Source organism: Solea solea, chromosome 5 (assembly GCF_958295425.1).
Source record: "Solea solea chromosome 5, fSolSol10.1, whole genome shotgun sequence".
Classification (NCBI taxonomy): domain Eukaryota; kingdom Metazoa; phylum Chordata; class Actinopteri; order Pleuronectiformes; family Soleidae; genus Solea; species Solea solea.
In genome coordinates this window covers 26,683,128-26,709,516 of record NC_081138.1, presented here as the reverse complement: position 1 = coordinate 26,709,516, position 26,389 = coordinate 26,683,128, and the positions used below count along the sequence as shown (strand labels likewise).

The 26,389-nt window shown below is 40.3% G+C and overlaps 2 protein-coding genes across 2 annotated transcripts; one reads left to right on the top strand and one right to left on the bottom strand.

Annotated features, from left to right (window-relative positions):
• The first annotated feature begins 97 nt into the window (after positions 1–97).
• On the top strand, positions 98–17,830 carry nnt2 (nicotinamide nucleotide transhydrogenase 2). The gene is made up of 23 exons (XM_058628731.1): positions 98–113; positions 230–285; positions 1,262–1,413; positions 3,303–3,532; positions 3,826–4,025; positions 4,462–4,549; positions 4,678–4,766; positions 4,848–5,035; positions 5,571–5,704; positions 6,087–6,278; positions 6,784–6,934; positions 7,779–7,940; positions 8,036–8,146; positions 8,248–8,393; positions 9,292–9,487; positions 10,520–10,753; positions 12,633–12,793; positions 13,162–13,341; positions 13,442–13,601; positions 15,158–15,239; positions 16,251–16,369; positions 16,764–16,879; positions 17,472–17,830. Exons 3-23 carry the CDS (start codon positions 1,284–1,286, stop codon positions 17,616–17,618), a joined length of 3,216 nt encoding a protein of 1,071 aa, XP_058484714.1. The 5' UTR covers positions 98–113; positions 230–285; positions 1,262–1,283; the 3' UTR covers positions 17,619–17,830.
• On the bottom strand, positions 17,683–22,761 carry dtwd1 (DTW domain containing 1). Its single transcript, XM_058628734.1, has 5 exons — positions 22,652–22,761; positions 21,101–21,412; positions 20,813–20,950; positions 18,500–18,776; positions 17,683–18,394 (listed from the first exon to the last, which is right to left on the bottom strand). The coding sequence occupies exons 2-5, from the start codon at positions 21,356–21,358 to the stop codon at positions 18,141–18,143; spliced, it is 927 nt and encodes a 308-aa protein (XP_058484717.1). The 5' UTR covers positions 21,359–21,412; positions 22,652–22,761; the 3' UTR covers positions 17,683–18,140.
• Positions 22,762–26,389: the final 3,628 nt, after the last annotated feature.

The window sequence follows — 26,389 nt, the reverse complement described above, 5'->3', positions numbered from 1 at the left end:
ATTGACTCAGTCAAATTTGGCGACACCTGCAGGAAATGTTTGTGATAAACATGTTAATCCAGTTTTTAATTCGCAGGTAGGCTGGTGTTTGCTTTTGTCATTCACTGTGTGCGGTGAGTTTGATCAGAATCAAAGGTCAAGTCACGTGGTTTTTTATATACACTGATAGTGGAGCAGTGATATTGAAACTGTGGAAGGTCATCTGTCTGTCTGTGTCTTTGTTTCTCAGGTGACTGCTGCTGCTGCTGTTGAAGCATTAACCTGCTCTCACTGCTAATCTGAAAGGCAAGTCAGATTATGTTCAGTTGTTCAATGTGTGAAAGAAATTGTGAACAGGAGGAGGGTGAAGGACACTGAGGTGAGAGTGACCGAATGAATGGTTGAATCAGCTCTAGAGCCTGTGCTCAATGTGCAGAAAGGTTTGCAGTCAATCAAGTTGTGATTACTTAATCAAACACACAGTGTGTCTCTTGGAAGTGTTGCTACTGAAAAATAATGATTACAATTTTTATTGTGAATTGAGCCACACACAGTTTGTCATGTTGATTTGGGAAAGTTTGGAAAACACTTATATAAGTGTGTTCACAGTGTTTCTCACAGTGTCAGTGAGGGATGAATGGCTGAGACCACATGCGAAAGCTACTGGACACTTTTCCACATTGACTTATTTTTTGGTTCATGTTTATCTGTCTACACGTCTCCACACACTCTGTAAAACAAATCTCGTGGCTGCGACTCCGTACATTTCGGCATGTAGAGTAGACATGGTCAAGATGACCGGCCGAGGTTCAGGCACATATTTGAGAACCCTCACGCTCCAAGGTTTGGTTCTACCCAAAGTTAGAACCAAAACTTTCCATGAGGCCTCCTTCTGTTATTATGGCCCTCGTCGTTTAGAACAGCCGACCTGCAGAGAATGTTTATATTTTAAAAAGTTAAACTGCTCTCTGCTCCTGCCGGGCACAACGACTAGGCCAGACTTGGCACAGTTTCACTCTGTGCCGTCACAAATCCAGATCTCGCGAAACAAGCCCGGGTGTGTGTGTGGGTGTGTGTGTGTGTGTGTGTCTGCCTGCAGAGCTGAAATGTCACACTGCTGTCTCTAGGCCTCACAGCACAGACAGCCTGAAAGCGTGGCTGTAGGGCTCAGGACCTGCTCAGCTGGGGGGGAAATTAGAATGTTCTTGGTGTTTTGACAGCAGAGGCAGAAGTAGTGCTAGATTATCAACTACCTCTGCTTGTTTGTGTCCATTTTTTCCAGGAGGCAGAGGGAGTCAGTGGCCATGTCTTCCCTCATACGCTGCATCTCCAGCTCTTCTGTCATTCTCCTGCAGAGGGGAGTCCGGCAGAAGATACCCGGTAGAAGACAATTCAGGACTTTCCCCGTGTTATGGGACCAAAAGGCTGCCAGAGGTAGGAAATGTGCTTCACCCTTGCAGGACAGGCTGCCGTGTCTTTGGTCTGTGTTTCCTCTGTGCTGAGAAATGACAGAATAACAGTTCACTCAAGGACACACTGCTCTTGGCCAGAAGAGTGGAAAACTACCACTGTTTACAGAACTTTACTAGAAATCTCTCCCAAAATAGGGAACACTGGCGTGGCCCATGCTGTAGCTGTGCATGCTAACGTGTGAGAGCATATGAGAGGTCAGATAAAGGTGACAGGTCAACGTGAAACTGCAGACTCCCAGTTTGTTTGCACACATTTTTATCTGCAGCCTCTGCTGTTTTTAGGACACTAGACACTGAGTGTGTGAGAAAGTGAGTGCTTTAAAGTTTGACTTTAAAATGACTCTGTGTGTGGAGGTGTAGGCCGCTCAGTGTGTGTGTGTGTGTGTGTGTGTGTGTGTGCTGGCTCAGAGCCAATCACCTGCTAATAATGTCACGACTGGGACGAGGTCACCACGCCGTGTATGGAGAGAAATGTGTAATCTGACACTGCTTGCAGGAGTCGCAGCCACACCATGTCCACTCTCTTTTTTTCATTGACTACTTCCACAAACCTTCGAACAATTGCAATAAAAACCATGTAAACCTTTTACTTAACACACAGAAGGACAGAGATGTTTTGCTGATGAACTTTGTTCTGTTTGTGAAACATAAACACATTTAGAAACAGATGCCTTCAACACACTCAAGGAAAAAAGTAGTGACGTGGGAAAGTTTTCCACCAGGTCACATCATCGTGCCGTCTCAGTCTCCTCCTGGTTTTCAATAAACCAGCACGACTATTTCCAGTAATCTGTCAGCCAATGATGCAGAGATGTTCCACAGTCAGTGTCTGTGGACGTTACCAAGAGTATTTAGTAAGGAATTTTAGAAGTTAGTGTAGGCTGTGCTCTGCTGTTGTGTCCTCACAACACGTACATTGACTTTTTCATTTTAGGCCATGTTCAATCTGTCAAAACTAACTACTAAAAGACAGTGTCAAAGTTTCTGATAATGGATGTTTTAATCACTAACTTTACCTTTTAAAAGTGACGCTCCATGTTTATAGTGCGTTGAATATACTCATTTTTTGCAGTTCTTCAAGTGGAATATTTGCTGTAAAAGACTGGACTGTTCAACAGTCCATGGTTGTCGTCGTCTGATTCTGTTCTTTATAATGTGCCATACGTTCTCAATCGAGAACAGTTCCCAACTGCAGGCAGGCCAATCAATTGCATTTAATGGACATGGGGTTACTGGCGTCGTCTTGATGTGAGCAAATGTCTTCTAACATATGTGCAGATCACCTGTCTTAGCACCTTTCATTCATAACAATCTGGATAGTTCCATCTTTGCCACATAGGATTCAATGTCCATTTCTCTTTTGGATTGGACTCTGACCCCGTTTCCACTCTTTCAGTCCATCGTAGATGAGTTCAGACCCAGAGAACGCTGCCTTCATGCACTGAGCTTCCCCCTGACTCTCTGTAGATGGTGACAGACCTAAATTCTTTGCGATCTTACATGAAAAACCTTTGAAAATCTTTGAACTCAGAAGTTTATCGCAAAGTTTGGCACAAAATGGTGAGGCACGACCCATCCTTGCTTTTAAAGACCAGGACTATAGCATCACAATCCCGGAGTTTGCATGTTCTCCCCGTGTGTGTGTGTGGGTTTTCTCTGGGAAACGTTTTTCTGTACTTTTTAATGAGTTTTTTAAAAAAGGTAAAAATATTCAACAAATTACAGTTTTTTGAATTTTATTGCAAATGTGGGACTGGTAACATTCTGGTAGATAAAAACCTTTCAAATGTATTTGATGGCTTTTTACCCCCTGCCATCTGATTTTTGTTTTCTGTTGTTGTTTATTTCCAGGTGTGCTCTACAAGGACGTGGTGGTGGGCGTTCCTAAGGAGACGTTGCAGAATGAGCGTCGCGTGGCGCTGTCGCCTGCAGGAGTGCAGGCACTGGTCAAACAGGGATTCCAGGTGCAGGTTGAGAGCGGAGCTGGACTGGAATCCAAGTTCTCTGACCAACAGTACACAGAGGCTGGAGCCACCATCACTGACGTCAAGGGAGCCTTTGCCTCAGATTTGGTCCTCAAGGTTTGCAAACATCTTACAAGACGTTATGTTATCACACATTGTGATAGAAAGCTCTCACAATTAGATGATTTTAGTGAATTTCAATTACTGGGATCATCTTGCACAGGGACAAAGCTCTGCCCCTCAATTTACAAATATAAATAAGAAAAACAGAACAAAATGTGTGTTTTACAGCCATTTTTAGTTTTTGCTATTATTGCCATAATATTGTGAATTGTAATTAATTCCATGACAAGTCCTGGATGAAGTCTGAATTTCCTGTCAGGATTCATAATACCTCTTATCCCCTTTAGGTACGAGCCCCCAGTATAAGTGAGGCAGACTTCCTGAAGCCCAACAACACCTTGGTGAGCTTCGTGTATCCAGCGCAGAACCCAGAGCTGATGAAGAAGCTGTCGGAGAGACAGAGCACGGTGCTGGCCATGGACCAGGTGCCCAGAGTCACCATCGCACAGGGCTACGATGCCCTCAGCTCCATGGCTAACATCGCTGGGTAATGACAAAAAGACACTAAGATGTGCGGTCGGTAGGGTTATAAAAAAATAGATGATCACAGAGTCTCATCCACAGGTCAGAGCACTGACAGACACACACTTCATATGTGATAAATGATCCGAAGTAGGAGCTCCAAGCACTTGTTACTGATGATAGATTAAAGATCTTTCAATCAAAGGATTGTTTGTGCAAAGAATAACAGCCATTAGCAGCGGTTTCTCAACAAGGCAACAGCAACATTTCACTCGAAAGTGAGACGACTGAAAACACAAAGAAGTGCCCATGAAAAGATTCACAAGTGTCATCTAATGCTCAATAAACCTGTATGTTCAGCAATGGCAGATTGTGCTTTAAATGTAGATTGAAAAAAAAAACTGCAAAGGTGAGGAATCTTCTCATTGCAGTAAATATGACTCTGTTTATATGTTTTGCAGGTACAAAGCCGTGGTTCTGGCTGCCAACAACTTTGGCCGGTTCTTCACTGGTCAAATCACAGCGGCAGGAAAAGTTCCCCCTGCTAAGGTGACGGTCAATAGGAGTCATTTCCATCTCCCCACTATCTTGCCGTTTAGTTTTTTTGTGTATTTTAAATAACATTTACAAGAGTTTCCTTCTTGTATGACTGTGTGTTATGTTTGTGCTGCACACAGGTCCTGGTTATTGGAGGCGGAGTGGCTGGTTTAGCAGCAGCAGGTGCAGCCAAGTCGATGGGAGCCATAGTCAGAGGGTTTGACACCAGGTAAATGACTTCAGATGATGTAATGATGATCATGATCGATGGGAGAATGAATAAAAAGCTGACGGTTTCCTCTCGCTTCAGGCCCGCGGCTCTGGAGCAGTTCAAGTCTTTTGGGGTAGAGCCTTTAGAGGTAGATATTAAAGAGTCCGGTGAAGGAGTTGGAGGATACGCCAAAGAGATGTCTCAAGAGTTCATTGATGCTGAGATGGCTCTTTTCGCCAGGCAGTGTAAAGAGGTCGACATTCTCATCAGCACCGCCTTGATTCCAGGTACAGCTCCTCCTCCTCCTCCTTCTCCAGTCTTTTAACTTTTGGTGTTAAAAATAGCATAAAACAAACGGCCAGTGAGTGTAAATTGAATAAATGGATAAATGCAGCTTTAATGTGGATACACTAATGTCTGACAAATTTGTTTCTCCATTTGGTTAATATTAAATCATCAACATGATATTATATCATCATTAATCTAGAGCTGAAACAATGAATCGATTAATTGGTTTGAAGCTTTTTTCATAATTAAAACAAGATTTCCGGTTGTTAAAGCTTCTTAAATGTGAATATTTTCTTCATTTCTTTGCTGTGGATAACAAAGAAACCATTAAAAGTTAGTCATTTTGGTTTGTGGACAAACCAAGACATCTGAGCACATCATCATTTCCAGGTTTGACAAACACCGATCAACATTTTTTAAGGATTTCTGATATTTTATGGACCAACCGATTAATCGAGAAAATAATCGACAGATTAATCAATTATAAGAATAATCGTTAGTTGCAGCTCTACATTAATCGCCACTCTGGTGCAGGGAAGCGGGCTCCCATTCTGATCAAGAAGGAGTTTGCGGAGTCGATGAAGGACGGATCTGTGGTGGTGGATTTGGCTGCAGAGGCCGGGGGCAACATCGAGACCACGAAGCCTGGAGAGCTGTACGTTCACAAGGTGAGCTTCAAAGATTTGCGTCGGATCTTTACTTAATTAAGGTAAATATAAAAATAACTTGATTAATCTGCGCCTGACACAAGCAAGAAAGTTACACACTGCAGCTTTAACGTTGAACCATTATTGTGTAGGTTTCTGCTTTGGTTACTGTATCACCAAAAGAAGTCACGGCCTTCACATCCTGTGCCATTGTATATTGATTCACTCTGCTGTTTTTGGACATCTGTTTGAACTGATATAATGATGTGCATTATTATTATTATTATTATTATTATTATTATTATTATTATTATTATTATTAATAATAATAATAATAATAATAATAATAATAATAATAATATTAATATTAATAGTAAATGTACTTGTTTCCTCTCATGACCAGGGAGTGACACACATCGGCTACACAGACCTGCCCAGTCGCATGGCCTCGCAGGCCAGCACTCTGTATTCCAACAACGTCCTGAAGCTGCTGAAGGCCATCAGCCCAGACAAGGACTACTTCCACTATGAGCCCAAAGACGAATTTGACTATGGAACAATTGACCATGTCATCCGTGGGACTCTGGTTATGAAGGTGGGTTTTTATTTGTTGTAACCGTCTACTGGCAGCCGCATCGCTCCCTCTCAGCATGAGTTATCGGGTCCTGTCATGCTACGATCCTGCGCCAAATGAGCACTAAAAACCAGATCCCAGCTGGGAATCGCTCATGTTGGATTCCAGCAAGAATGTTATGAACGTTTCAAAAAAAAATACTTGTCCAGGAATTTTGACTTTGACACATTGTTTATGGCAAAGAAAGCATGCAACCTCAACAGGACGTATCGGTTTCCCCCCTTTGTTAAACTAAGAATTATTTAGGCTCTTTAAAAGTGAATCTATCTTTCATAACCTCTGGTAACTGGTTTGTGATTGCTGTTTGTTCGGCGGGAACTCCTTTGAGTTTTGCATTGTGAGTGCTCCCACCACACTGGTGAGATCACCCACAGCGCACGACTCCAAAGATCTTGATGTGTGTTTCTCACGCGAAAGCAGCTGTGTTCTCAAACTGGTCCTCTCGTGGGTTTTCTGGTGAATCCAGGACGGCAAGAACATGTTCCCTTCACCGCTGCCGAAAACAGTCCCCCCAGCTCCAGTCAAACAGAAAAGCGTCTCCCAGTTGGAGGCGGAGAAAGCAGCGGCGGTTTCACCCTTCAACCGCACCCTGACCTCTGCTGGCGTTTACACCGCAGGTCAGACGCACGCACACACACACACACACACACACACACACACACACACACACATCCATCCTTGCAGAAAGACTTTATCACATGTGGCTCAAATAAAGTTATTTTATTGGTGAAGGTAATTCATTCAGTAGTGAAATCAATAAATAATCAGAGTTTATTTGACCGAAGCTTTTTCATCATCATCATAGTGTGTTTTAAATCTGGATTTTATGAAAACCCCTCAGACCTAGAAAGGCCAACACGTAGATATTAGTTTTTATTGATATATAGAGTTGGAGTTTAGTGGTAATTAAAAACTTTTTAATATGACAGACAACTTTATTAATCCCTTTGGGAGGTTCCCTTGGGGAAATTAACAAATATGGTTTTACCTCTATTATTCAGAATGAATCCTTGTTGATGGCACTGATCATGATCTCTTCATGGGATTTTTGAATGTGTTGTGATTAAAGATTTAGAGGCAGAAATGTAATATACTAACCATAAATACTGTATGTTTGTATAAGTAAGTGTATAATCACTTTAAAAGGAAACTAGTTTAGAATCTTAGATTGTATGTGTGTTTTTTTTAATTTATTTTTTTAGGTTGAGTTTCACGATTTGAGTCGAGGTTTTTGGTCTGTTTTCCTCCAAATGGGAACATAATTGCCTCCTGTGAAAAGTCTATTTACACCACTGTATTTTAACGTTGGTGATAATGGAGTTACTTGAGTTGCTCAATATTTTCTCAGGTGGTACTTGGTATAACAAGCTTGAGAACCACTGATCTACAGTAATACAAAAGAAAAACCTGCACACAGGCATAAACATTAACAATAACACCGTCTGCTCTGTCTCTTGTTAGGTGTTTCCACGTGTCTGGCTCTGGGCATCATATCCCCCAACGCAGCGTTCACTCAGATGATCACAACCTTTGGATTAGCAGGGATTGTGGGATACCACACAGTGTGGGGTGTGACCCCCGCTCTGCACTCACCCCTCATGTCTGTCACCAATGCCATCTCAGGTCGTAGAACTATGGAGATTATTATGTTTTCTTCTTGTTTTTTTTGTGACGTCACATGATCGCTCATCCTTTTTCTGATGTTGCGGGGTGTTCAGGTCTGACGGCGGTCGGCGGGCTGGCGCTGATGGGCGGAGGTCTTGCACCCTCCTCACTGCCTGAGAGTCTCGCTCTGGCTGCTGCCTTCATTTCTTCAATCAACATTGCTGGTCTGATATTAGACACAAATATGCAGTGGAGAAAAAAACAAACTAGTTTGATTGAATCATCCCCACTTTAATCCACTGTTTTCCTGTGTGTGTGTGTGCAGGTGGTTTCCTGATCACCAAGAGAATGTTGGACATGTTCAAACGTCCCACTGACCCTCCCGAGTACAACTACCTGTATATGCTGCCTGGAGCTGCTTTTGTTGGTGGATATGGAGCTTCAGTGGCAGCTGGATACAACATTGAACAGGTGAATATTTATATATGTAGAGTATGTTGGCATAAACGAAGCTCATGTCAGTGAACTTTAGTTACCACAGCCAAGGAGGTTATGTTTTTGGCTGCGTTTGTCTGCCGGCATAACTTGAGAATAGAGTTGGATGAAATTGTTGTAGGCTGTAGGTTGTGACCTAAGGAAGAAATGACTTGTGGTTGACTTAATGGTTAAGTTGTGATTCAGAGGAGTTGATCTGGGAGCTGTGGTGGCACTCAGGAGTTTACTGTGGGCAACTGGACTGTCCTGCCATCCAAGGTGTTTCCTCAGTTCTGTTCTTTCATTTTGAGAACTGATGAAGCCTGTTGGATGAGAGGTGAATAATATCAACTTCAACTTGACTCAAGCAAGTCCAGTTGCCTACCGCTAACGACCGAAGAGGACTATGGAAGGATGGATGACTGAGAACCAGTTGAGGTTCCCATAGCTTCCCTTTTCACTATCTCTCTCTCTCTGTAGTTTTCTCCTCCTCATTTGTTGCTTTATGCATGTGTGTGAAGATGTTCTTCATTTGCATAAAACAAACGATTTGTCTGGTTTGTCCATTTGGGCGACAAGAGAAATAGTGACGCAGAACACAACCTTTGTCTTAAGCCCATATAGAATTTTAACAATCACATACGTATATAGATAGAATATAAAGCTATTTATGAGCCCAGTGACTAACATTTTGGATAGTTTCCTGACAGGTATCACTAATGTACAGCACATTTGTCGCTTAGTCTCAGAAATTTGCAAGCAAATCCTGGAGAAACTTTGTTCAAACTCCCACATCACTTTCAGTTCATTTTTAAAAGAATTGTTAACTTTGGAGTTTTGTGCTCTCAGAGTGTGTCTTTAATGTCTTATGGGTTGTTTTTTATTTGCTTCTTAGATGATGTACTTGGGCTCAGGCTTGTGCTGTGTCGGGGCGTTAGCAGGCCTCTCTGCTCAGGGCACCAGTCGCCTGGGGAACACTCTGGGCATGATGGGAGTGGCGGGAGGCATTGCTGCCACACTCGGTGCCCTCAAACCCTCACCTGAGCTGCTGTCACAGATGTCTCTGGCCATGGCCACTGGAGGAACTCTTGGTAGGGAGCTCCCTGCTTTTTAGAAAGTCAAACGGTTGACAGGCAGAACATTCTGTCCTCTGGTGCTGATTCTCTCACTACAGCACAGCCAAGCTTCTCAAGAGATCAAACAACTGGACTTGTTTGATTAAGTTGAAGTCCAAGAGGCTTCTTCAGTTCAGAAATGAACTGAACTGCCCACAGCTAACTCCTAACATAAGTGACATCATTTTCTATTGGAGAAGAGGTGAAACTAGTGACTGAGACAATAAATCTACTGATGTTATAAATCAAATATGAAGCAGAAGCTCATTTTCCCATAGACTGCCATTCAAATGAAGTTATTTTGCGACCAGTGGAGTCGGTCAACCTCCGTTCTTCTTCCTAGGCTTCACTTTCACTTTTTATATACAGTCGTTGAATAAACCGTGTATGCCGTACTATATAATCCCGGAGAGCCGACTTACCAACAAGGCGTCTTTTGAGTTTCATGTCTTCATTAAAAATGGATGATTCTTTGGCGCCGTGCCGTTGTAAGTCCGACAGTTTAACAAAACTGCGCAAGCATTATTAACTTTGCATGCAACTCCTTCTTCTGTTTGTTTTTGCCAATTCATTACAGAGCATCAATCATTCTGTCCACACACAGAGATGAGTGTGTTTCGTCACCATGTGTGAATGTTGTACGTGTTAACAGTAATTTAAGAGCGCCAGATGATGAATGATGTTGTAGTCAGTGCACACAGGCACCAGAGCATGAGGGTTTATTCAGTGTTATATTTGTGTCCCTGTGCTTTTATGAAAAAAACACCAAGTACTTGACTTAATCTCACTGGCTTTGAAGATCAGACCCTGTAACTAAAAACAGGTGTTTTCCTTTTTAAGCATTTGCTCTTTTTAACTTCTTACTTCATAAAGCTTTTTTTGTACTCAAAACGTAGCCAGTGTGCATGAGAAGGTTAGTGTCTGGTGTTTCACTTAGCCAAACATAGTAACTCACCGTGAAATGTTTTTTTTTCCTCTTTTTGGCTGATCCTCATGTCTCGCCTGCAGGTCTGACCATTGCCAAGCGTATTGAAATCGCCGACTTGCCGCAGCTTGTGGCAGCCTTCCACAGCCTCGTGGGGCTGGCAGCCGTTCTCACGTGCGTCGCAGAGTTCATGATCGAGTTCCCTCACCTTGACACTCACCCAGCTGCCGGTGTTATCAAGACCGTGGCCTATCTGGGAACCTACATCGGTGGCGTCACCTTTAGTGGATCACTCGTCGCCTACGGCAAGCTTCAAGGTAATGGGTTATGTTTAAAGGTCCAGTGTGCAACATTTTGGAGAGTATAATGGCAGAAATTGAATACAAGTATGTTTTTTATGAGTGTATAATCACAAAAATTGTTGGGTTTTTGTAGGGATTAGAATAAGCCTTTTATATGAATATAAGACCTTGCCTTAAAAAGCCACCTTCTTTCATCGTAAAGTTTCTGTAGCAGCATGAATGGAAGCAGAAGCTTACTACTTCAAATGAAGAATGATGTCTTCTTGAGTAAACTACTACTTGAGTAAAAGTACAAGCGTCTTACCAGAAAATTACTTTGTTAGACGTTGAAGTCACTTTTTCTAATATTACTCTAGTACAGTAAATGTCATAGACTTTTACTTAAGTGTCAATAGTCAATTTAATTTTCTGATCTAAAATGCACTTAAGTTTTAGAAGTAAAAGTATTAAAAAAAAATTAACTTAAGTGTAAAGCAGCTCATCACGACTAGAAAAACTCTATATAAATACAGACATTACCAACTGATTTTATTGGGTAGTAACAAAGGAAAATGTAGTGAAGTAAAGTAGTTAAAAATATAAAAAAAGTGAAGTACAGATACTGTATGTGAATTTTGTACTTAAGTACAGTAACAAAGTATTTGTTCTTTGTTACATAACAACATTGCTCTCTGGTATGTTAAGACCACTGCCACAAGGCATGGCACAGTATGACATTGTGACCATTTGTTAACCTTAAGCAAAACTATCACAGTATCTCGGTATCATGGTATTGCGATTAATTTCCAGCTGTCTGTTCACACCAACTTGTCATTCCTGCACTCTGTTTTTGACGAGTCATTATAAACTCGTAAACATTATAAACAGGCACAGTACGACACACAGTATTAGCAGTTTTGATACTGTGATGTTTTAATACATGGTTGAGGTAAAGGAGAGCGGCGGTGTTCTCCATTTGTTACATTCTGCAGTCTCACCATTAAATGTCACTAACTCTTACACTCTGGACCTTCAAATATTTTTAGCCTCTGCGGTACATATGTGAAAAGTCTCATATCTGACCTCGTTTCACACACTCGCACATCTATGAAAAGACACTGAGCTCCGTGTTGTCTGGCAGCGATTGTCTCTTTCCTCAAGTGAAAGCCAAAGATTTTCCCTTCAGCTCAGACCTGCTTCCTGCATCTGTGCATGTCGGTGCAGCCTTCAGTGATTTATATTACAGTGTGAATAATGAAAAAAAATCACATATAAAACATTTTGGTCAGGATTATTTCTGTGTATGACAGAGCAGCTGCATTGTGGTCAGTGGACTCATCTTGTAGTTTAACTATAAATAGGTAAAGATTTAAAATATTCAGATTCATGTCATGAGGATTTCTGGTTTGATGTAATCAGAGTGACCTTGATGTCTTCTTTTAACTTTTTCTATTTTATGTCTTGATGAGTCCTGTTGCAGATAAAGTTTCCTTCAGAATAATGATAATTGATTGTTGGAGGGGATAGACCCTAATCCAGCAGATTGGAGACCTTCACAGAGACGTGTATGACTCCCAGCACAGTTTAAAGCAGCACTAAGTAACTTTTTCTGGCCATGCTGTTGCTGTAGGAATCACACACACCCCAATGAAAGCAGACGTTTGAATGACTTGTGTCTTTTTAACTGACCTCATTTCAGCATAACACTTTAGTTTCATAAATCTGATGCTTTCAGTTTGTCACACCTGCTCACCTGACATCGTGCAAGGACAGAGGTTCAGATGCAGAGTAGGTGTAAAGTCGGCAACATATAACATATAGCAATACATTGTTGAAGCTGTTTTTTGTGCTTTCATGTTTTAACTCGTCACATGATTTTAAATTCAATTTTTACGAGAATCCTTTTGGTTTGTAGGCGTCCTGAACTCCGCCCCTTTGATGTTGCCGGGCCGACACATGCTGAACGCTGGCCTGATGGCAGCATCAGTGGGAGGCATGATTCCTTTTATGCTCAGCTCCAGCTATGGCACTGGCATGGGGTGTCTAGTGGGAGTGTCGGGGCTTTCCACCATCATGGTGAGTTTCCACTGAGCTGAGAACTGGTGAAGTAAAGGTCCACAATGTAACATTTAGGAGGATTCTGTGGCAGAAATTGAATAAAATACTATTTTACTACATCACTTTAAAATAATAAATAGCCTTAGAATAAGGCTTTTACATGTCAGGGTTTTGCTTAATGGTTGCTTTTGGTTTATCTTTTAGAAATTGCCTTATGCTAATTCTGTCACAGGTATGAATTTGGATATTAAACATTGGTGTTGTTACAGATTAGACCGAGTATTGTTTAATCTTATTTTGGAAACCAGTTTTAATGGACTCCAGTAGTCCAAATGTTTTTAATCACCTTTCTTTTCTTCTGTGCGACTTCTCCTACCTTCTGATAGGGTGTAACCCTCACAGCAGCCATCGGGGGTGCTGACATGCCTGTGGTCATCACCGTGTTGAACAGCTACTCTGGGTGGGCTCTCTGTGCTGAAGGTTTCTTACTGGAGAACAACCTCATGACGATCGTCGGCGCTCTTATCGGCTCCTCCGGTGCCATCCTCTCGTACATTATGTGTGTGGTGAGTGCACGTGCGTTTTTTTTCCCGGCACGAGTTCACAAAACTCTCACAGTTGGCACAGTTTCCCCAAGTGTGAATTATTTCCCTCTTCTCTTGCAAGGCTATGAACCGCTCCCTGCCCAACGTGATCCTGGGTGGGTACGGCACCACCTCCTCATTGGGGGGTAAGCCCATGGAGATTGTCGGCACTCACACCGAGGTCAACGTTGATCAGACCATCGACATAATCAAAGAAGCCAACAACATCATCATCACACCAGGTACATGCAACAAAAACATAGGCTCCAACTGGGTTTTTCTCACTTCACTTCAGTTTTCAAATAGATAATGGCTTTCTTTATAGAATAAAGCAGCATGATGGAACCCTCGTGCATGCATTTTCTTTACATGTGTCTGTGGGTTTTCTCTGTATACTTCAGCTTCCTCCCACAGGACAAAGACATGCAGATTTGGGTCAGGTTGCTGCAAATCTTCAGCCTATAACGCTCAAAAACATCAACACTCTCTCTCGTCTGATTGACTACATCTGACTAACAGGCTGAGCCAGACGGCTCTTCCAAAATGCAGATCAAAAATGTTTGTGCAGAAGTTCATTTTTTATCTCTTTTTTCTTCTTTTTTTTTGCACAATATTTGGAAATAATCGAACTCATAGAATTAACTTGACAGGATGGACATTGAAGTTGGAATACTGAAGCATGTGAACCACAAGAGGGAGCAGTTTGCCCAAAAATGATCTCACAGAGCTGCTGGTCTCCCCCAGACATGAATGCGGTATATGAAGTGTCAGTACATGTTTCTGAGCAAAGACTCATGGATGATGGCTTTGATTTTTGAGTGTTAGATCATGACCACATATAGATTTATTAAATCAAAAAAAAAAAAAAAAAAAAAAAAGGCCAGAATTGTGTGACAACTAAGAAGTTAAGGGTCCTGAGCAAGAGGAACCACTTTGAATAACTCTGATGCTTGGATGGCTGTTGTTTTGCAACAGTTCCAAACCAACGCACGGACATCTGTGTGGTCCAACATGCTGCTTTGATTAAGGAACAGTGAAAAGTCATAAGAGCTATTGAGTCCAGACTCAAGACTTCTCCATGCACCGTCAACAACGACGGTGAGGAAACAGAAGGCTCCAGTTGTCTGGGGAATTGGAAGATACGGGTTACGGTTGACCAGTTACAAAAAAAACAAAAAAAAACTTGATAGTAATACTGAACTCTACAAGGTACCTGACCACTGGGGTTAAATAGGGGTTACACAGACACATGGGAAAGGAGTTCTTTGCACGCAGGGTTACCCACATGCACACATGCAAAAGTTTCCCTTCAGATGAAATGCTTCTCAGACCAATGATTTAATAAAGAGAGGAGACTTGTGGTGAATGAGGACAGGCAGAGGACAAACGACAGAATGAGGGGAAGAGGAAGAACTAGGCTTTATTGTTGTTGAATCCCTGCAGGATTCCCTGTGCTTTCATTGAAGAACCAACTGTAACTTGTGTTGAATGTTTTTTGGGTTTTTTTCAAGAAGGCAGTAAAAGTAACATAAATTCTAGTTTGTGAAGTGCTTGAAAATTAGACAACGGACTCAAAAAGAATTACAGTATCTCTCCAGATACTTGTAGAAGCACACAGAGAACCTCAACCATGGTCTCTGTTTCCCACACTCATCCCCAAAACCTAATCATTTCTGCCTTGTTCTGTAACCTACATCCCCCCAGAAAATGCTGCTCACAATCAGACAAACAACCTTGGTGCGGTTAATTAAGTGTTTAGGATGTGGCAAGATTAAAAACATTGTTCTCTGTGTTTTAGGTTGGGGTCTGTGTGCAGCCAAAGCTCAGTACCCCATCGCAGACATGGTGAAAATGCTGAGAGAACAGGGAAAGACTATCAGGTGAGTGCTTTACAAACCACCTGTCCTCAGTTAGGGTCAGACTCTGCAGTTACAGGATTGTAACTGAACACAAAAATAACAGCTGATATTTGTGGATCATTTTTATGTCATTAGTGGAGTGTTAAATAGTAAAGTATCATTCAAAGACAAAGGAACTGTGCTAAAGTACAACATCATAGTCTTGCTTTTTGTTTTATTTAACTACATGTAAATCACATCTATAATTTGTAAGTTTACAGATTTAGATACACAGGAAAAGAACACCTTACCTACCATGAAACATGGAGGGCACTTGGGTTTCATTTTGGGGTTGCTTTGAATAAAAACCTACCATAAAATCTCAAGACCACCTAGCAAAAATACTCGAGTCTCAAATCACACAGCTAAAAGCAGCCAAGAATCGGGCTACTCTATTCTAATATGATCCTCTGAAACCTGGTCATAGTAATCCCATCGAACTAAAGAAAAGTGGGCTAAACTTCTTGTTGGTAGATGCAGAAGTCTCACTGGGAGTTACAGAAGTTGCTTGTTGATGGTAATTGCCACAGATATTGAGTTCAGGGTACCAGCGTCTTTGTCCACACCATTTACATGTTTCATTATTTGCCTCATTTGTGTTAAAACGTGGACTAAACAATGATGGGAGACAAAATTATTTTTGTCTGTTTTCAAGTTATTTCCGACAGGGTTCTTTGTTTTTTTGTGAAAGTACCAACAAATGTATATAGTTTGAAGCCTGTCAAGTGACCCATTCTGCTCTTTACTTCAAAGCTTAAAAGTAGCACTGCACTATGATGTTGCTACCGTTTGAGGTTTTTATTTTCTGCTCATGTTCTGACAAATCTGAGCTTGTTTTCACAGACAGGTGCATTTTCACTCGAGGCAACAAACTGTAGGAGCGGCACATTATTGATCAGGGAGCTGAGTGTTTTAAATCAGTCAAATGTGAGTGTTGAAGATGAGCTTTAATATTTTTGTGTTTTTCTTTTTTTTTTTTTTTCTCCTTGACAGGTTTGGTATCCACCCAGTTGCTGGTCGAATGCCTGGCCAGCTGAACGTCCTTCTAGCTGAGGCGGGTGTTCCCTATGATGTGGTCCTGGAGATGGATGAGATCAATGAAGACTTCCCTGGTAAACTTGTTTATTTTAATTTTTTCATAATGAGCGAGCTGTTATTCACAACAGTACGGATTCATTGCTGCAAGGCTGTCACTTTGGCGGGAATGCGTCAGATAAAATTGCTGGATCAATTATGACTAATCACCCCCCCAACCCCACCTTTCATCTACGCTTGTAGCAGCCTTGTGCTGCGTCGTGGTATTTAGACATGCCATGTTATCAGGGCAACAGTCTTGTTTTCTTAGCAACCAGGCATGCAATCTGAGACATATGGTTCTGTTTATGTGAAAGGTAGATACGTGTGCAGCTGGAGAACACGGGAACATTAGTGAGGACAATATAACGTTTTTTGTGAGCGATTTAATCCGTTTTAATGTTTACATCTACACACGACTGTGGCCCACAGAGACGGACCTGACGCTGGTCATCGGCGCCAACGACACTGTGAATTCTGCAGCGCAAGAAGATCCCAACTCTATCATTGCTGGCATGCCGGTCCTGGAAGTGTGGAAGTCCAAACAGGTCGGTCTGCCTTTCTTAAAACTGTAGTTTCTTACACATTTCTGTTAGATTAAAACCACTGTCAAACGAGGCAAAACAAGACTAATCAAGCCAATAACCTGCACCTGGCACTCTCTGTACTTTTCGGTGTAGCAGTTTTTCATTCTTTGCTGTCGGCTTCATTAGGAAGTACTTGGTGCTTTTTTTGGCTACCTGCTCTAACGGGGTTCCAAGCGAGCTGAGCCAATACTAAAATGTGATGTGGACAGACTGAGTGTCATCACCGGAAGAGTCAGGAGTGCAATGTCCAACACAAGACTCAAACCGAACAATGCTGAACTGTAGATCACTTAAAAACTTAAAATACTGAAAACATGTTCATCTCCAACATTTAATAAGGACATTTCTAAAATCTCAATATGTACATATAAGTCTGGTGCATTTAGTGACAGCACTGCCAAAAAACACACAACTGCTCCCTCAGCCAGGTCTGATAGTATTGCTTGACTGAGCCGATCTCTTCTGTTCACAACTGCACACCGCAGTTTAAAACAACCTTTTCTTAATTGTTAAGCTACAAAAAAGTAACCACTTTCCTTTCAAATTATTGCAGGTGGTGGTTATGAAACGTACCTTGGGCGTGGGCTACGCTGCAGTCGATAATCCCATTTTCTACAAACCCAACACATCCATGTTGCTGGGAGATGCCAAGAAAACCTGTGACAGCCTGCAAGCAAAGATCAGAGAGACCTACTACTAGTCAACATCTGTTCTTTTACAGTGTATCGTGTACAATAAGGTCGACGGACTATATTTTCAGCATATATATTTTTGAAGACCAGATTTATTAGTTCTGCAACAATAGTGAATCTAGGTGCCCATGGGTCATGAATTCTTCTTTATTTTTGGAAAATAAGAGACATGGATTTCTCAGACATGTAATAATTTGTAAATAAAAATATTAAAACATAATTTTAGGTCAACATCCTTGCACATAATTACATTCAAGATGAGTAAAAATGTCAAAAACCCTCCTATTTTTGCCGGTTAATTTAAACCATAAGACAAGCTGAGGTTGTTTGTAGCAGAATTCTAAACTTGCAATTGAAAATATACTCATGTTTCAAAGACACTGTTTTAAATTGTAAACAAAAGCTTTATAGCATATTTTTCAGCAAACCGATGCCTCGGCATCCCTCTCAAAATAAAATATCACTCCATCAGATAAACCGCAATTTCCACATGAATCTACTTTTCTACTTTAGTTAATCGTTGGCTCATTTCATGTTTTCTTCAAGTTATTTTCCTTGCAATGTTTTCCTTCAGACATTGATTTGTTGACAACTGAATGCAGGAAGGAGTAGAAGAAGAGAAGGTTGTCATATTCTCCTTTATACTCTTGAGCAAGGCAATGCTCATGGAAGTCTTTCAGGAAATAATAAATTGCCTCAATAGTAGCCAGGTACGTTTCTGGCTTGCCCTTCTGATGGCGCCAGAAACATGTTTTCCTCGTCTTGAGCTCTACCTGGAGCAGACCTGTTGGAGAACACACTCATCAGCCAGGAAAGACGAGACAGCACAGTGAGGTCATCACATGTGAAGTAAATTCAGCAGTCAAAAAAAAAGCATAAATTAAATTACCTTGCAGTCTCTCATCTGAGCTGATCTTGTTGGTCTGGTTCCATGTGCTGTCGATGAAGACCACCCTCTGGAGGGGATACACCCTTGACTCACAGCCCTTTGCTTCATCTGGAGTCCCCGTCTCTGAGTTCTTGGCAGTGTGTGTGGCACCATGAACTTCCTCACTTTTCCGCCTCTTTATGCACGGTTCATCATGTGACCCGTCGGTCCTGTCGAGTAAACGCTGCATCATATCTTGAACTGAGACGGCCCCTGGACCAGGGAACACCAAAACAACCTGGAGTGAGCAAAGGGACACAGATTCACAGTCGAGCTCTGTCACAGAGGAAAAAAAAGTGAGTTCTCGAAAAGCATTTTTTCAGGATTAGTACATGGACACAAGGCAGTTTTAGGTAAGAATGAGGTTTAAAGCCAATGAATGTGTGGGTTTTGAAGTAAGTCAGGGTAAAATATCCAATTGCATTTTAATTTGTGATGTTTATGGTCTGAAACTTATAGATTGAAAGATACTATCTTAGATATAATCAATATTTGACAACTACATGCTAATTGACGAACCTATAAGATATTCATTGTTTCTAATATTCATATATAGCATTATTTTAAAGTGGCAAAACAAATGATTAAATAACCTAGCCTTTGTGATTTGCTAAAAGCATACTGCCCTATATTGAAGAATCGCTTCCATGCAATAACATTTCTAACTATTCGACTGCCATTTGTGTAAGACCTAATATTTGAAATAGCTAAACAGTACAATGACTATATTACAGTATTCATTCTAAGCACACAAATCTTAAGTAAAAGACTGGAGAAGAATTACGCATATTTGGCAACTCCCACTCAAAAACTAAAAACAATCACCTGTGAACCTGCCTCTGGCAATGACTGGAATAGGGTGTGATCAAAGCAAAGACGGGAGAGAAACTAAAAACAAAACAAGATTTCCTTACTCACGAGGAAGAAATACTACGTCTGAAACTGTTGAGGCAGTAAACATACAACATAGCGTGTGCACTAAAGCCACTGTAATTCTGAACTTGATTATACCCAATAAAACTAATGCTATGAATCATAAACTTGTCGAGCATGAAATAAGAAAAAACAAACTAATTGAAACCTCTGAATCTATTATAAATTCCACATTTGTCATTACGAAGTGGATCAATGGATCAGTGTGGTTACGCTACAACAAATACAGGTGAACATAATGAACAAAAACAGGCTTTTACGTCAATACAGTGTGATGTTCGAGAGTAGTAACAGAATCAAAACATGACTCAAAAGCATCTGCGTGCAGTAAAAATAAAACACAGATGAAAAAGTAAATGAGATACAGCGACGCTGGGTGCATTTCTGAAGAGGCAAAAGAAAAAACAAGCAGCAGAAATATGAAAACAATTAGCAGTATTACAGCTAAATCTATTTGTTGTTTGACTAGGTGATAAAACCTTTTTATTTTTCAATTTTCAAAAAGTCAACAGCACAGATCTACTAGTTTGAGCTTCTTTATCATGAGAAAAAGTTGCTTTTCTTTGGCTGAACAATAACAACATTACTTAACTTTTTTGGTTCTAATTACTCAATAAATTATCAATTGTTCTGTGAAGTGAATGATAATAAATCATAAAAAAATGAACATTAGTGGTGGCCATAAAGAACAGAGATTACCAATGACGTCTAGTTGCAGTGGTGGCTGGTAAGACCTATTTTTTTTGAGGGATTGCAGCAAGTGTCAGTCAATTTTTAGATGCACTGTAACCATGTATCAACAGCAGGATGCGCCAAAGAAGCATAAAGGTGCATCACACCAGTTGGTTATTGCTTTTCCATAAAAAATTATTTAGAAACTTAAAAAACATAAGTATCTGTTTCAGCTCAACAAACCATCAATCTAAAAATAGACTCTTCATTTACTATCACATTTGACAGTTTTAATTTATTTGGTGACCTAAGATATCAATTCTGTGATCTGTTGTGAGTTCCAGCCATAAACTGTATATGATAAATGGACAGATTTTTCCAGTTTCCCCAGTAAGGTCAATCAGAAAGTGAGAATATACATGGGGGGGGGCTCAGTTTAAATGGAAATTTATTGGAAAATAAGCCTACTTCTCATTTTATTTATCAGTTAACGTTTTCCTCATGTGTTCTCAGCATCTTTAGGCATGTAGTACAATTTTTTGCAGATAATTAGGGATGCATGATATTGGACCTTTTGCCAATATCCCGATATATAGGGAGTTCTTGGGCCGATATACACTTTTTGCTACTGCCTAACTATGTGATGATATACAAAAAACAACAACTAACCTTGTCCTTTTCAAACTCAGGTATGCAGGGGTAAGTGTATATGGTGACGTCACTTGGAGCGAGGATCTTGGCATGAACTGCTGTGCTCTTCCCATCTGTCTCATTTGGATGCTTGATGATGTCTATCTTCACAGGAAGCTGAGAACATTATAACACAATAAGTAGCCGACAACCACACCATGTGCAAAATTTTTAGATGACACAAAATGTTCCACAACACTAGGATTATTATAGCAACTGAAGGCTGTTTTAAAAGGACAATCAAGTGAGTCCTAACCTCTTACTGACCTTAATTGAGGGGATTTCTTGCAAGCCGACACCCAGTAACGAGCAGCATGTGTAGCAGAAAAACATCCTTGATCCTCCACATTTAGGGCACTTCAACCTGCCCCTCTGCTGTGCTTTCTCCAGCACTGCATGTGATGCCAATTTCAGACCACAGAGAGGGTGTTTGGCCAGCTCAGGAGCGTCTGATGAATCAGTGGAGACTGTTGTTTTGTCACGGCAACTAAGTAGAAGATGCTGGTCCTGATCCAGGCTGCTCATACTTGCTCTTTAATCGTTGACAGTCAAGCTCTCAGGGGGCCCACAGTGACACAGCTGAACGAGAATGACAATCAAATATTAAAATACAAATACAGATTTTTTGCAGTATTTGCACAACTTTAAAAGTCAGGGAGTGAAAATGTAGAAAAGCCATTAAACAAACTGAAGCTTGTTAATAAAAAGGTCATAGATCAGTCTATTAATATACAAATACTGTGATGAGACTGGATAATGTCCAAGACTATAAATACAGCAATAATATGGTGTAGTTTACAAACCATTGTTCCCTGGTTTCATATCATGTTAGTTGGATGTCATTGTTAAATTATCTACTTTGTATTTACATGTAAAATGCATTCAAATTCCACTTAAACTGTCATTTCAAGTGCACTTTACCTGCCATTTAATTAGGTACACAGACCATGTTATGTGGTCTTCTACTGCTGCAACTTTAAGTTTTGACAGGTGCAGTCAGAGATGCTCCTCTGCAAACGTCGCTGTTGAATTACTGTTGTGTTGCCATCAATTCGCATCAGTCTCATCATTGTCCTCTGACCTCTGGTATCTACAAGACATTTTCCTTTACAGCCAGCTGTGCAGGTGTATCTAACTCAGTGCTTGGTGTGTCTTGGATGTGGTGCAATAGTTTTAGTCCTTACAGTCTTGGTCTCACTTTGTGTGGTCTTGACAATGGACACTTCTTTGAAAGGTACATATATATATCAGCGTTGTGTTAATCATTTTACTTAGCTGGCAAGCATTAACTAAAGTGTCAAAGATAGTTAATGAGCCAGACACCAGTGACAAACAGGACTGCAATGATTTTTTGACCATTACTCGATCACTAAATTAACCGTTTGATCAGTTTAAGTGTTTTTAACTGGTTTATGTGCCCCATATAACAAAGAAATCTGAATAGTTGTGGGTTTGTGGACAAAACAAGACATTTGACGTGTCCTGATTTGGTAAAGACCGATCAACATTTGTCAACATTTTCTGACATTTTACGGACCAAACAAGTACTCGATTATTCGACAAAATAATATTTAGTTGCAGCCCTAGTGACAACCTAGAAATCAGCGATAAGCACTGGAAAAGTCAACTTAACCTGATGTTTTATCATTTATCAGCTCACCACCCTCAGTGTACAAAGTGCAGCTAGCAGCCCAGTCAACACGCGTGATTCATGCTCGCTAAGTTAGCTCCCGTTAGCATGGCTGAGTTTAGATTCTGGTTGTACTGGCAGACACAAAACACAGCGACTTAAAGGAGATAAGTTCAAATACCACATACATGTTGCTGTGCACTCTATGTTGTCCTTTAGCTGCTCCAGATAAAAAATGTGACAGACCGGTTAAGCTCAGCTCATGAAGCGTGAGCGTTTTCTTCTTCTACGCCGGAAGTGGTACGACACGGCCACGGACAGAGAAGCAGCAGGAGGAAAAGTAAAGGTAAACACCAAAAGAGGCTCTGGTGAAAAAAAGATTTATTTTCTTTCTTTTCGTCCCTCATGTCTGTTTTATTTATCTGTTTATTTCATATTCACTAATGCTGTGGTTCTCAAACTGTGTTTCGTGTACCATCAGTGGTACGCAAGCTTCCTCTGGTGGAAAATCAGAAATACTGTACAGAGTATGTGATCTCAGTGAAGCTGCGGAATTTTGACCGGAGTGTGTGGAAAATGAAACAATAAAAAAAAACTATAAATAAAATAATAATAATTAGAGCCACCTTATCGCTCGCTCCATTTTAATCTAATTTCAATATACCAGTGGCTGAAGTATGTGTGAGCTATCCAGTATATAAAAATCTGCTGTTCCCTTTTACATTTTTTTCACATCTGTCACCACCACTGAAGGGTTTTTTTTTTTTTTTTGTTTGTTTTTTTACTTTAAAAAGAGAATAGCGGATTTCATGGTTATCATTTCTATCTTTGTCAAAGTTTTAACATTTTTCTGTCAGCATAACTGGTTATTGGTTTTGTCATAACATTTACAAAGTATAGCCTAGTGTTGATATAGCTAATATAATTAACAGAAATCACAAAGACTGCTGTAAAAGCTATAATTTCCCATTCTGTTAACACACATACACAATTAATGTTTTCACTGCTGCCTGGACCCAAATGTTTTCAACAACTGTAATAACATGAATGAAAATGAATGTTGACATCCAATAAAGCGGTGATTCCCTCTAATTATTATGACTTGTATAAATTAGGTTATGATGGAAATTTATGGGATGCTCTGCAGCTGGATTCCTTTATAATTAGAGTGCATTACCAAAATGCTGGTTACACAGATATTTCCCCACTAAGACTGATCAAAGCGGGAAAGTATATAGCAAAAATATTAAAATGCATTTGTCTTGTTCAAAGCCAGATGTGCTTGGTGTGATGTAAAACAGATTGGTTTATGTCAGATTTCAAAGATACCTGAACTGTCACACTTTTTTATGAAACAGACAATCGTATGCAGACTCGCATGGCAAGCAGATGTGTATCGAATGAGACCTTTCAGTGCCTGTGATGCTAAACTCCAAACAATCCGAACACTGCCATATGTGAAGTGTGTGCCAGGTTGTTCTGAGAATCATGGCAGTGAAACAAAGCTTATCAATGCTATTTATATTATTCACATCAGGCTCACCTGTCATCCTTGCATGCTGTGTTACGTAGGACCTCTGATCCTTTTCCCCACTTTCTCTACAACAAGTGGTCATGCATAGTCATCTCTACGGGTTCAAAGCGACTCTGCTTTCGAAAACTTTCCAATTTTTCTTATGAATTTGCTATTTTTGCTGTCATCTGCTCTGTATTGCCTTTGGCTTTAGATTGTCACACTATGATTGAGATCCATCTGCCTGCATCAAATTAGAATAGTGTCTGTTTGAATAGTGCATTCTCATAAGAATCCATTCCATTCCCGTGGTTTTCTATTTAGTCTGAGCACATTTCCGTAAAGTTTGTTTTACTGTTGACAACCCTCCAGGTAAAGTTCACAGTCATATGCTGATACATTATTTTCCTCTGTATGTTGTTTCCCATTCTAAATAAAGTTGGACAAATGTTGATACAAGAATCAAACCTTGTTTTGAGCAGCAGAGAAGATCATACGGACCTCTCTTCACAGCATACGTGATGTTTACACCTGCAGGTGTAGCAGGAAAGCTGGCCGAACTCTCCCATCACCTCTGCGTACCTGCCATCTGGGAGGAGGTGCATCAGAGCAAACTCATGAACAACAGCTTCTTTCCCCACACCATCACAACTCTGAACAAGGAGTCCATCAAACCTTGAATTTTTGGTTTGCTTTCTGAGGATTCAGTCGGAGCTTTGTGGGGGTTTCAAACAAAACGAATGGGCTGAGAAGTATATAATAGCTTGGCAGGTGCACTGAGAGAGAGAGTTCACTGCTCATTACACATGCACGGCATGGCAGTGTGTCAAACATTTCCAATCAATAGATTTCCTAATATTTAATTTATAACATAAGAGTTTTTAGCATGCATTCCACGAGACTGTTGTTGTTAAAAAGTCTCACCCATAATAATCTGGCCTCAGCCCATCAACCCAAAATCGCACAATAAGTCTGACAAACACATTTAACATTTACCGTTTACCATGTTGTTCTTATTTTCAAGTCCTTGCTTCACATTTGTTTTTATTTCCAAGTCTCAACAACGAGCTTTGAACTAACAGACTTAAGGCTAAAGATACCTTCAGTTTTGTAAAAAAAACCCTGTTCATATTAAAACTACAATCAATTAGTAAGCAAAAATGTAAATCTTATTTAATTTTTTGAATGCTCGGCCCCCAAAGAGGTTGTCAAGAAAAATTCTGGCCTTCGACAAATATAGTTGGCCTAAAACATCAGGAATGTAATTTGTGTTTTACTCAAAAACACAAATTCAGACAACGCACAGCAGCCATTTTGTCAGGTCATAGCCAACAATCAGTTGATTATTAACACCTGTGATTTTCTGACTGAGTTCTCTTTAGCTTCCTCAGTTTCACAGATACTGGTTTACTGACACATTATCCTGACTTACATAAACAGAGTCATGTGTAACACCTGTGCTTATCCCTCTAAAACGTGAAAAAATGACTGCTTTTTAAATTCTGCTAGCTTAACTGCATTATGCTAACAGCTGGAACAACAGCTCTTAGCCATGGAGTCTTGTGACGTTCATTTAACAGGTAAGGTATGTTTGATAACCTTTTATTTATGCTGAAGTTGGTCCCTAATGTCCATATGGTGAATACGAAGTCATTATTTTCAAGATAAACCTTCACTATAGCTGTGTTTAAACATGTGGTTGATATATCTACATTGTTCTGCTAGAGGGGTAGCGGTTTTGGCTTTGTTTTTAGCAGTTTTATTCATTCATGATATGTTGTATTTGGACATGTGCGTTTTGTTCTTAGTTCCCAAGCGAAAACAAACATGCTTTTTAGACGGGTGCTGGATCAATCTACAATCTTCATAAGAGATCTGTGCTTTTAAAAAAGGTTTTTAAGACCAATGACATTTAAAGAACAACAGGCTCTAACTCAGACTATTGATAAATCATCTTAAATATCCACAATTCATTGGCAGACACTGATATACTGTGTAATCAGAAGAATGAGGTTAATTTGTAGTTCAGCTGAAAATGAGACTGGTCTGGAATATGTTAGAATAAATGAATGTGGATAGTTTAAAGAAAAATGTTTTCTAGATTGTGGGCTATTTAAAATGGTGGCTCTGTATTTATCAAAAACCTGAGAACGAGCACATTGTGCTTAATACATCACTGGCATTAGAAATCCTTTGAATGGGAGCTCTGAGCTATGCAGATCTTTTGTTGTTAATCCACAATAGTTTCCTGATGCAGCAGAGTTAAAAGCCAGCAGTGCGAGTTGCCCTTTTTTTTTTTGGTCCTTCAGCGTCATTCTGAAATTAGTGGTGACTGAATCAGTGACTGTTTTTCTCTTAAGTTTTGAAGTGGAATAAGTAAACATCTTTTTTTCATAAAAAAAAAATTATTACT